The sequence below is a fragment of the Cyprinodon variegatus genome, unplaced genomic scaffold (assembly GCF_000732505.1).
Source record: "Cyprinodon variegatus isolate N-32 unplaced genomic scaffold, C_variegatus-1.0 Scaffold66, whole genome shotgun sequence".
NCBI classification, from domain to species: Eukaryota; Metazoa; Chordata; class Actinopteri; order Cyprinodontiformes; family Cyprinodontidae; genus Cyprinodon; species Cyprinodon variegatus.
In genome coordinates this window covers 785,868-798,970 of record NW_015150519.1, presented here as the reverse complement: position 1 = coordinate 798,970, position 13,103 = coordinate 785,868, and the positions used below count along the sequence as shown (strand labels likewise).

The 13,103-nt window shown below is 38.5% G+C and overlaps 1 protein-coding gene across 3 annotated transcripts in view; it reads right to left on the bottom strand.

Annotated features, from left to right (window-relative positions):
• Positions 1-3,271: 3,271 nt before the first annotated feature.
• The window catches only part of LOC107082988 (raftlin-like), a 159,992-nt gene continuing 150,160 nt past the window's right edge, over positions 3,272-13,103 (bottom strand). For all 3 annotated transcript variants that reach the window (XM_015371911.1, XM_015371914.1, XM_015371912.1), the window contains exons 9-10: positions 11,005-11,080; positions 3,272-8,779 (exon numbers count right to left, since the gene is read on the bottom strand). In XM_015371911.1, the coding sequence (XP_015227397.1) occupies positions 8,138-8,779; positions 11,005-11,080 (718 nt within the window). In that variant the 3' untranslated portion in view covers positions 3,272-8,137. The remainder of the gene's footprint in view (positions 8,780-11,004; positions 11,081-13,103) is intronic.

The following is a 13,103-nucleotide window of genomic DNA, read 5'->3' as shown; positions in this document are numbered from 1 at the left end:
GCCCTACAGAGTTTGTTTTGATTAAAACCCTGCTACTGCCTGAACACTGTAGTCATAAAAATACTTCTTTTTCTTGCAAGTAAATTTCATTATTCAAAGCAACCTGCCCTTAGAAAAGCATTGAATAACATTACCTCTGGGTCTCAGAGTGGAACCATGAAGATGAAATTGCCCAGGGTCATGAGTTTAATATCCCAAACCACAGGCTCATGGTGTTTCTGACCATCTTTTAGCAACTCTCCAGTGGCTCACCGGTCTGCCTAAAGAGGCATTAATGCTTCCTGTAGTGAACAGAATGGCTCTGGTGTTTGGTGTTTTGGTTGGAGGCAAAGCCATCTCCTTAATGACCTTAAACTCCCTTGGGCTCACAGCTCGTGGCTTATAGATCACACCAGCTGTGTTGAATCAACTGTAAATACAATGTAGCTCATAAACACAACAGGGATATTATGATGCGTGTTTGTGTTTTCACGTAAAATATTGATGCATTGGGGTCAGCGCAGGGCCTAAAGGGCATTGTTTTGATGTGAGAGTGGGGAAAATTAGATTGTTGTGTTGTGGAAAAATAACTATTAAGTTGATGTATTCTGAGGTTCAAATGGTAATGAAGGTAATAACCAGATGGAGCAAATCTGAAAGAAATATCTTTTCGCTCAGAGAAAATGATTATTTGGGTTCATAAGTCTAACCTCTCCATTGGAATCGTCTTCTGTTCGTTTGTTCTCGGAGAAATGTGGTTGCCACTTTATCTTATTTTTATGACAATCTCCTGTCCTTGTGCTGGATTATGCATCATTTCAGCCTAAGGCATAAGACTTAAAAAATATGAATGTTATATTTTTTACCTGGAGATTACATGAATCCTAAATGAGCATTTTTTTAGTTTCAAGTGATACAGGCAGAATGATTTCCTCTTAGTTTAGCTCAGGCACCAGGCTACCTGTTAGTGGCAATGCAAGCCAGTGCTATTTGTTTAGTTAAAAAGTTTGTTACTGCTGCTGTGTTACAGGTTTTTAGGGCAAGGCAGTTTAGTACTTAAAAAAGTCATAAACACATCTATCTTAATTAAGTACATATGTCATCTATAATTCTGTAACTTTGTTCTTTTTTTCTTTAGGACCATGGCTAACAATAGAGACCGCCCATCCATCCGTCCATCTATCCATCCTCCCCTGCTTTATCAGTTTCAGGGTCGTATTGGGGCCGGTGCTTGTCTCTGGCAGTCTATGAGTAAGAGGCAGGTTATATCCTGGACAGGTTGCCAGTCTGTCGCAGGGCAACACAGAGACACTCAAAGACACACAACCATGAACATGCACACACAAAGACCTACAGTAAAGACAATTTAGAGAAGCCAATTAACCTTACAGTCATGATTTTGGACTGTGGGAGGAAGCCGGAGTATCTGGAGAGAACCCACACATGCAGGGGAAAACATGCAAACTCCATGCAGAAAGAGCCTGGGCTGGGAACCAAACCCAGAACCTTTTTGCTGCAAGGCAACAGTGCTACCCGTTGCTCCACCAATGCAGCCCCTCTATTTCATTTCCATAAAATAGAAATACATCAAAACATATAACGGTGATGTTTCCAAAAGGTGAAACATAGGGAGAAGGGAGCTCCATGAAAAAACAGTGATAGCAAAGATATACTGTATATTTGAATTTAACAGGTGAAAGATTGACATGCTGCTTGCTCCACAATGAGGGAGGAAGTGGAGAGCTGTTATCTGAAAGCAGTAACTTGGACATCTAACAAACAGGCATCTTGTGAAGGGGTCTAAAAGCAAAAGCTTGTCTTAAAGTCATAGGGAAGTCATATTTAAGCGTCAAATCATTCTAGCTTAAACTTCTATATAAATGTACTCTTTATCAGACTATATTGTCCCAAAAGTTAGAAAATTTCTATTTTTAAAATCTGTGTTTTTTCTTCTCGTTATCTTATCAGCCTTAACACCTAAATTCGGCCAATCATATATCAACGGTCATCTGTGAATCCAACTTTTTCAGTCATAGCACCTTGATTCATATATCGCAGCTAACATATACGCAATGGTAGAAATAAGAATAATTTGTTTAACCATTGAGTTACGTCCCAGTGTTCACGGGGACGGACGTCTGTGTCTTCGGCAAGCGTAGAGCTAACAGAACTTCCAGCGTTGCGAGGTAAGGGCTCAAAAATCTACGGCTGTAAGCCTTCTACACCAAACCAAGCTTCTGCTGTCCTGGCCGCTTTCCTCCTCTAAATAAAAAATGTATGACGGAGGAGACTCATCCACGACCTCCAAAACAAAACTCTCCTCCTCTTGCATGTTTCCACTGTCCATAGCGTTCCTTGACAGTGTCGTTTCTAACTCACCAGTTTAGTGCTACCTGGTTCCAATGTAATTTCCCATTGGGAACCTACTAGCACTAAGTTGCTAACTGGTTAGCAAGATGCTTCCAACAAACTGGCCTCAACCAAACTTGCTTGCGAACCTTCCACCACAACAATCCCACCCCCTTGATAATCAACCATTCACATTCACCTTATTCACTCGTGTAAAGTTGGGCACCACTCTGGAGAATTCGGAAACGCAACCGTTGGAACAGTCGCTTCCCTACGACTTTAGAAAACTGAAATCCAAGGATTGTCCATCCTGCTCAGTCAATAAAATTAACTAAAAATATGTTGAATGTAGAAAGAAACATTTGAGGGAATCCATTTAATTAACACATAAGATGCTCCAAACATTCAGAAAGCCCTTTAGTCAAAAAATATCTTTAAAATGACTATTAGAAATACTAATCAGGTGATCAAGTGCAGGCTAATTATAAGTAGTGAAAGTTTCACTGATAAAGCAGGACCCCCTTGAAAAACTGCAGCTCTGGATGGATGCCCAAAACCTACTTTGAAAAGAAAAAAAATCTCCATTTGTGACCATTTTAGAGGAAACTATAGTCTGCATGAAAAGAGCAGTAACTATTTACAGGGTTTGATTTTTTTAGCATTACGCTATAATTTACTTATTTATGGAAATCTGCAAGGAGATTCAGACTTTTCTGAAGTTGATCAAAGCCAAAGAGATTTTCTCTCAGCCATAATCCTGCATATTAACGATGAACAACGGCTGATCTTACAATTAAAGTGTAACCCCTCTCTGGTCAAAACTGGCTTTTTGTTTGCTTTTCCTTCTGTTTGTAAAAACCCAAACTACAAATAAACCTGACTTTTGCTTCAGAGACAAAAACAAAATGAGGACACACATACACATTAAATATAAATCATTTTATAATATACAAATTGTACAGATGTCAGGAACAGTAGGAATGTTGTCATACCCAGAATAGGAAAGATAAAGAACACTTTTTCTACATCAACGCAAGTGACAACAGCACATGATCGAAGATACTTAACATTCATGATGGCAGTTGAGGTGATAAAATAATACATCAGAGAAAAAAAAAATAAATTTAGCAGAGGCAGTGAGCAAAGCTAAAGTGACAACACAGGAGAAAAAAAAAAGTGACTTCATTCTATTGTGTCATGTTCTGTTGTTTCTACTTTGTCCATTTTACATCATTGTAGCACACAGGAAATGAACCATAGCATTTTGGATAGCATTACCAAGAGCGATTGCACCAGCGCCACTACTCAGGCTCAGAGACATTTATGCTGATATAAGACAGCAAGCTCACAAATACTATAAGTGGAGGCAGCACAGATGTATATTTGACTCCAGCAGCAGTCAAAGCTCCTTTTTTATTCTCACATGGCAGTTAACACGGTTTACGTCTTTTAACTGATTAAATGTTGGATTCTGCCCCACTTTTCTCTCCCTGTCTGTTAACATAATACTAAGCAAACATATTAAAAGGAAAAATCCAATTACCCTCAGTTCCTTGAGCATATTTATGCAGTTAGACTGTGCTGCAATCTATAGAGTAAGTGCATTTTGAGGAGAGCTGGTACCATGAAGGGCTCAGGTACCGAATGAAACAGTGCTGGGTTCTCCGCCCAGGTTGGAATGAAAGACGGTCATGTCATAGAGGCTTATCTCATTGTAATTTATCATCCAGATATTGCTTAGGTAGTGATATTTTGTCTGTCTTACTCCCAGAAAGCCAAATGGGAATGTTTTAGACATGCCTCAAAGATTGTTAGACACATAAAACCAAAGAAGGCAGGAGCACTGAGACGAATTAACAGCCATTTAATTCTCAATAATAACAGTATAATAAAAAGATACCATGGATAGATTCATTATACACAGAGTAATGTTAAGCATTTCTTTCTGTCTCTTGAGATGATCTAGTATTGAAGTTAAGGAAAACACAAAACATTATTTCTCAGAAAATATAGATATTGCATTATATCCCAGTAGTTTTCAAATCTAATCTGAAGGGTCTGGTGTCCTGCTTTGTTTGGAGTTGTCTCTGGAACACCTGAATCAAATAGTTAAATTAACTTCTTACCATGCATCTAAATTGTATTATATGTACCAAAAGTATATCTGGATATAATATCGGAATGAAAAAAAAAGAAGAAAAAGCCAAATCGGACTTCTTCAGTGATCTCTGGCTTTTATTGCCCCTCTTTGCTGTATAAATTAAATCAAGTCTGTATAAATTCAGACTGGAAATGTTCCAGAGACCACAGGAACAGTGAAAAGATACAGAATGCAAGTTAACTGAGGTCCAATGTAAAGTTTTACAGTCAGGTTGATTCAGGGTTGTTGCCTGCTGTTGCTGGCTCAGTATATTTTTCTTTACCAAAGTCAGGAAATGCCAAGCTGTATGGAGATGGGGATTATACTTTCCTGCAGGAATTTGTTCCTTTCCCTTCCAAAAGTACCAGATATCTGCTCCGATGAACCACAGTGTCCACTGTGCTCATATGGGCAGCAAAGTAACCTAACATGAGCCCCACAGAAAATCTATAGGATTTTCCTGAGAGGAAGAATATTAGACACCTGACTGATCAAAATAGACCTCCTAAAACTTAGGCTTCCTTATCATCTCAGCAGAACTGCACTGATCTTCCTGCTGTCCCACTGCTGTAATGCAAGAAAAAAGCAGCAATTCAGGCAAAAATAGCTACATTAACCCACATGCATGGACTTTTCCAAAAGTAAAACATGGTACTAAAAACATCTTGTTATTGCTCTTAGTTACAGTAATATACTAATTGATTATTAGGCCATAATCATCAAGGAGAGCAGAACTAAAAGCAAAAACATTTAAAGAATTACTCTGTGGATAATAAATCCATACAAGTTTTACTTAGATTAACTGAATTAATAAAACAAAAATAACTTTATAACCATATATTAATTTAGAGAGATGCAACATTACATCAATGTTATATTTTGTTACGCAAGATAAGGACAACTCAAAGTCTTTCCTCCCTAATTCATGTGTATTATATTTAGAATAAATGGAACAAAGGTTTGTCATAAACCTAAATCAGCTTAAAACGATGCAAAGTATATTCATTTAATATCAGGGTTAATTATCAGCTTTGATGTGCTCTTGCAGTCTGTTAGTACAAGTGAGAAAAATCCATTCTCACTCATAACCTTTGACCTTGGCTGCCATTAGAGGTGACCTTATACTCACAGTTCCAGTCTCCTTCAAATTGGAGTGCAGCCGGACAGGAGCATATGTTTCCAGAGGTCACACTTATGGCGACCTCTCAACTCAATGCCAACATCAGCCCTGAGGAAGTTGCTCAAAGCACCAGTCAGCAAAGCAATTTTGCAAGCTATAGCAGAAGACGCAAAGGCAACAAAGAAGTCTTTTTCACTTGAATTTGCAACATTCATAATAAAGAGATGTCAGAAATGAATACAAAACATAATAAGTTGATATGGACAAACATTTGAACCCATCACTTTTACCTCCAGGAATAAAATCCTCAAACACCAACAGGAGAAACACTTTGCTGTTTGACCATAACAAACATATAACATTTAAATCACCAATATTCTGCGAAAAAAAAAATCTAAAGCAGATTCTGGGCCATTTACAGTATAGTAATAAGGCTAAACTGGTCACAGTTTTATATTCTACTCTACACAAAACATTTGCCATTTTACATTGAAAGGAATCTCACTGGAGGCAGGAGAGCACTTAAAATTGTGTAGTTTCTTCTCCAGAGAAGAAATACTTTTCTGAGCCACATATATATATTATCACAACACAAGAATGATAATTGTGACAAATTGTACGATGTCAGCAGGTACTTTCATCAGCCAAATGCTAACGGTTTAAAAAAACAGGTATTAAATGAGATGTGGGTCCTTTTCTAAATGAATCCTGTCCTCTCCAGTGGACATGGATCCCCATGACATCCTTGTTAAACGTGAAACTTGACATACTGAGGTGTTTTGTTGTCAATAACTCACCAACAAGTGACCCCCCATTAGAAATGCATGATTACTGAAAGATCCCCCACTGACAAAATCCATTAGCGATCCGCAGAGAGCCCCGCTCCATAATCGCTGCCTTCACATATCCTCTTGTTCCACCTCTAAAATGGAAAGACACACTGTGCCACAAAACAGCACATTATGACTCAGTTAATGTCAGAAACTGTGTCCAGTAAGAGGTGCATTAACAGGTCGGGGAAAAGCAATGAAAGAAAGCGCTGCTGTTGAAAAAGACTGTTGTCTCTAAATTAGCCGATTTGCTTTTTGTACTTCAGTCTTTCAGGCTCTTTAGTTTCTCCTTCTTCTCATTATAACCTCTTTCTTTGTCTGACAGTCTCCTTACTTCTGGCTTCCATACCGAACAAAGACAAGCCCTGATCACTCTTTCATAACCTTGTTTCTACGCAGAAATCCTCTCCCCTGTATGTAAAGCAAAAAGTGTAAACCTAAATAGTGATCCTGTCGTTGAGGTGCAAACATTCAGCTGAACTTTACATCCCGGTCTGACTGAGCTTGGGAATATTCTTATGAACATTCTGTATGCAAGGTAAGCTTAGCACACCACACCAAAGAGTGATTATCGGCTCTCTTTGAAGCACTTGACGGCTTAGAGCTGAGCGTAAACAATGATCTCCTTAGCCTGCCTTGGATTGCCTGTCGCAACAAATGCCTTTCCCATCACCTCTACCAGCGCTCTCCTATGGATTTGCCTCGCATCCTGCATCAGAAACTAAGAGGGAGGACGTTTTCTGCAAACTGTCTGCCCTTTACTGTATGGTATCTTCAACTTCAGGGAGGCAGCTTTGGGTCTTGACACAGTTTCAAAGGGTTCTTGAAGCACGCTGGTGCTTTTTTGTGAAGAAATCCCCACATATCTAAAGAAACCCAGAAAAATGCCTTTACCTCGAGATGTCATACTCTACATTACTTCATCTAATTTTCGCCTGCTTAAAGACCTGGTCACACTAGAAATGGGCAAAATATATTTTCTCTAACTTTAAGTATAGACTGCTTATATCTGAGCTGACTCTAAATAAAAAGTTTGAGTTACTGAGTTCTAAAATGTTCCTTTAGGGTTGATAAAGATGAAGCAGTGTCGAGGCACCTTTCATTGTTAAACATAGCATAATGAAAAAAAAAAATTAAAACCAAATCTCAGACCATGGTGAATGGAATTTAGCTTTCAATCTAAAGGAAAATATTTTAATAAGATTTCCTTTTATATTTCATGTTTTTAAACCTGCAGGTAAAGCTCTTAAGCAGGAGTGACAGCTCACTGGCCAAAGTCCTCTATAGTGAACACTATAGTAAGTGTGTAGTAGGTGAACAAACAAGTCAGCAGCTCTGGTTTAACTGCTGCTTTTACAGGAACCATGTCCGAGTCTTTTTTAGACTTTTTATCTTATCACTTTCTCTCTGATTCTGACTGAGTTCTCTGTCTATCTCCATCCAGTGTATCCAGTAGTTCCACACACATTTGCTCTTTTCTAAATACATTCAGTAGGTGTGGTTATACAGTAGGACTGATGCCATGATCTTCATTCATTTAGCTACACTGTTGCAGGTTTTGGGGGGAATCAGTAATGAAAGATGGGGTTTGAAGGATGTTGCAGCAATGGGGAGCAAACTCCCCTTCGATTTGGATTCAGGATAATATTTTAGCCAGTTTTTAAAATTGGGAATTTAAGAGGTAGGGTGGGGAAAAAGCTCCAATTGAACCACATAGTGCTACTCCTGAGGCTCTACTGGATTTAGGTTTGTGTCCGTTGGATCTGCCACAGTCTCCTTGGCGATAACCTCCACGGATTCTTCTGTTTTGATCTTATTCTCTCTGTTGTCATCTTTTTCTTCATCTGTCTCTATCCCATTTTCTATCACACATTCAACTTTCGAAGTGCCCTCAAGCTCCTTTTCTTTGGTCTCCTTCTGTGTTTCGACAGTCGCAACTGTTTCAGTGACCTTCTCGACCTCCTCCTTTCCCAAAGGCTCTCCGTTTTCTTCTGATCCCTTTCCATATGGAGCTCTGTCCTCTCTCACTCCGGTGCAGTGTTCTGCTCCTTTGTCCTCTTTCTTGTCTGGTCCATCTTTGCTTATGACTTTCTCAATGCTGATTACCATCCCTGCATCAGCCTTTGTATCTTCCTCACACTTTATCTTCCTCTCTTTCTTGGACTCACCCGCTGCTTCCACCTGTTCTGCATTTGTGTTTTCACCCACAGTCACATCCCCTTCCTTTCCAGCTTTTTCTTTGTCATCAGCAATCTTGAGCTCTTCCGATTCCTTTTCATTTATTGTGTTCTTCTTCTTGTTTTTAGCCACATCTTTGATGCAGTTCTTGTTAGACTTGCTTCGGGTCTTGAAGATTAGTTTCTGTAACATTTGTATCGTGTTAGTTATGTAACACTTACGGTCACAAAGCGGTACACACAGACTTAATTAAGAATGCAACATAGCGGTTGAAATAACTTGCTAGTCTAAACAAAACCGAGCAGGAAATTGGGGCCATGGAGAGGGGGTAGGGTGATTATTGGTGGCCTGGAGGAGCTCAGTTTGAACAAACAACCAGGCTAAAACCTAATGAAATGGCATATCTTCTTGCAAACAGTAATGTAAAAAAAAATGCGCACATTCCATAACATTCCCTTCCTCTTCCTCATTAAGAAATGTTTATGCACTGCTGTTTAATCCTATTGTGTTCCTTTTATCTCTGTAAAAACAAAGTTATTTAGTTTCATTTCACAGACACAAACTTGTTTTCTTTGTTGAACGAAAAATATTTGCACATTTTTAATTTTCTATATGTGAAAAAAGCAGAAACACCTGGCTGGTCTCATCCATTTTGGCTGATGGTAAAACAAGGACTGTCTTCAGTGAGACAGCCTTTGTGGACATTTGAGTCTGTGACATCAGACTTAAGAAAGTTTGCCTCACTATAGCAGTAAGCTGTAAAGCCTGTGTTCAGTTATTTGGCTGCACTTTTTGTTGCATAACCCAACTCTAACCCTTATATAAAGGTCACATCAAATATTAACATGGATTCCCTTCAGTACAGAAACAGGTAAGCATCTGATGTTATCAGAATAGTCTGGTATCAGATCAAAAGCATTTACACCAAATGGATGTCAGTTGCTAAAGCATTCCTCTTATCTGAAAGAGGGACATGCTGGCTTAAATTTGTCACTGTAGGTATTCATTTGCATAAATATAAAAAACACCTGCAGCACTACAGCTGAACAAAAATGATCCTGGTTTTAAATGGTGAATAATGGACAGAAGGACTAGAAGTCAAGCCTTTAGTAGGAAATGGGTCTGAAAACTATAGCTTTAGAGACAGATGTGTCTGTAAAGAATAGCTGGAATAGCTCTCCAAAGCTTTGGCTATGATCTATAGAGAAACAAATAGTAGTAAATAAATATAGAGACATGTTCATGTGATCATATTTTAGTGGGCTGATTAATAACAGAGTTGAGGGTTTGGGTACAATGAAAGGCCTGACAGTATAGGGCGTTGCGCCGTCCTGGCCCTGGATTCATTCAGCTGTGATATATTATTTTGTGATTTTCAAGATCAAGCAAATTAGGGCAGAGTTGGAAGTCTGAGATGTTTTTATGGATGTAAAATTAATGAAAGGTTAGTGGACCTGACAGGTTTTCCAGAGGATTGCATGACTAATGTTGACTCTCCTGAGTTCTGTTATTACAGGAGAGGCACAGAGAATGATGTCACTTGTCTTGAACTTTGCTGTCATTGTTGCCTCACCTCCATCACACAGTAGGTTTCATTATGAACTTAGCATAAAATGAGAGTCCTTCTCTTTTAGCAGCTAAAAACTTAATGATCAGTAACCTCACAAAACTGCTAAAACTGACAACAGGTCACTGGTTGCCCCGCATGACAACCAGTATATAGATTTGCACAATTAGGATTATTACAGACAACGCAACCCCTTCCAGTCAACATAATAAAAGCTGGCAATGTGATAAAACTTTGGAATATTGTTTGCTGACCTTTGCACATTGTGATTTTTGCTGACTGGGGTCCTCTGTCATACGCCTGTAACAAAATTACTGAACCAATTATGCCAGTAATTATGTCTTTGATTGCTGTCAAATATATATATATATATATATATATATATATATATATATATTTGACAGCGATCTAATGGAACATTGATATGTGCTGATAAATAATTTTTGGGCCGATTCTTCAGGCCAGTATTGCTCTATATATAGCATTATATAGAAAATGGAGGGAGCAGCAATACTTTGATGTGATCTCATGGCATGGCTGCTGCACAGATGAATCAGTGAATATATGCATGCATCAGCTGATACTGATGTAATAAAAGATATGCCAACACTGGAAAACATTTTCAGTTGGCTGATATATCAATTTATCTTCTCTTTCAATAATGCAGTTAGCACAACTCCTGTTAAAGGGAGGAGACAAAAGCTGAGTATTTATGTTTTAACCAAAAAGGTTTATAGACGCTAGACTGATCTAATGTAGTTATGGAAGGAATAAGATGGTTGCTTTGATCGTAGGGGGTTACAGAAATCTTACAAATACAAAAAAGTCTGATCAGTTGTACCTTTGATTCCCTCTTCTTCCGACTCATGACTGGTCTCTGCAGGAAAACGATCTGTTTAGTGGACAGACTTCCGTCACTAAAGAGTTGAAAAAAAGGAAACAGAGAAAGAATAGAAATAAGTTCCTTTAATACCGGTAAACAAACACACAAGAAAAAAACAACAAAAAGCAACACATTCTGAGTGATTAACAGAACTTAAACCTTTGGGCGTTTACTATTTGTCAGACTCTTTACAATCATTGTTCTTTTGTTGAACATTTTTCTTTTTAAGCCACCAAGATGAATGCCGTACTGTAATAATACATTTTGACCATCCATCAAGATAGTCAATTGACTGCTCATGCCTCATGCTTTTATCTGACAGATTAAAGCAAAAAGCTCTGTTTTCTAGCCCAACCTCTTCACCACTGTCATCTGTCAGTGTCACTTCCACCCTTTATTGTAGTTCATGTTTTAATGCATGAAAGCAGAGCGCAACTTCTGAGCATCGTCTTCACTTTGTTGTTCACCAAAATTTAATCCTCCACCCTCTCGTCCTGTCAGAGTCCTGCATTCTGAGAGGGATAATCTTCACAAGTACTCCAGCTGACAGATTAATCAAGCAGGAAACACAGATTTCATTTTTGAGCAGGCCTTCTTCTTTTACAGTCATTCTCACTTTAATGTCTTTTTATCTTTTCATGTAAAGTTTATTTGTTCGCTAAGTTTGTGAGTAAACTAACTTACAGTTACATTTTTTTAAACTTTTGACTTCAGAGTTGGATTTATTTGTGAGAGTCAACTATAATTTTGGCCTTTTGCCTCATAGGTTTAGAACATAGATTTAGTAACACCTATATTCTTTTATTTCTTTCATTTTATCACACCTAAATTTTACAAAACAAAGTGCTTAATATCAGACACAGTTAAACCTGGTAAGGATGAATGTGGTGTTCATATTTAATTTCATTTGATATGGAAAAAAACAGTAACCCAATCTCAAACTCTTCAACTCTTAAATTGGAGGCCAAGGGCTTTTGAAAAACTGAGTTTATTCATATAGCTCCAATTCACAACACATGTCATCTCAAGGCACTTTGCTGAGACAAAGCAGTATGACTGGTTAAGCGTTTCTGTCAAGAAAAAACAGTTAAATGCATCCAGTCATTGACTTGCAAGATATGCTCCTCCTGGATTAGCTTGCAGTGATGATTTACGCATGCATTATGTAGAAGACTGTTCAGCAATCCCTCACACCAAGCATGCATGTAGCAACAGTTGAGAGGAAAAGCTCCCTTTTTACAGTAATAAACCTCCAGCAGAACCAGTCTGTGAGAGGCCATTTGTTGAGGCTGACCGGTTCAAGGACATGGAAGCAGACACAAAGAATGAAGCAGAGATACAAAAGGCAACTGTCAACCAGCTTCACAGGCGGCCGTGTCGGAGAAAGACAACCAGGCAGATGAGCTCCAAACTAATTCTCGTCAGAGAATGAATAGAGCACATACAGATAGTCACAGTAAGAGAAACAGAACTACACTGGAAAACAGGCCAAGCCAACATCTATAAACATGAAGCTACTATGACAGGAAAAAGAAGAGAGAACAAAGTTATGATTGGAACTTAACAAATACTGCAGATTGAGAGAATACGGATAGAATGAAGTAGAATGAGGAAAAGTGTTCCCTATGCCCTCCAACAGCCTAAGCATATAGCAGCATAAATATAGAAAATTGCTCAGAATAACTGACTATTTTGGATGAGATATGAGAAAGTTAGAGCCACAGTAGGGCCAAGGTAGAGCCAAAAAGAAACGTCTGTCCAGACAGAAATTTTCCCCCACCAGATCGGGCCTTTTTCATTCTCCACCTACCTCTATACTCACTAAGAGCCTAAGAAGATATCACTCTGTTTTTAACTAGAAGATTTATCAAAAAGGAAAGTTTTAAGCCTTGCATTAAAAGCAGACAGAGTATCTGTGTCACGAACTAAAACTGGTAGTTGGTGCCACAGGAGGGGAGCCTTATAACTAAAAGATCTGCCTCCCATTCTACTTTTAGAAATTCTAGGAACCACTAGTAAACCTGCAGATTGAGAGCGAAGTGCTCTGTTAGGAACAT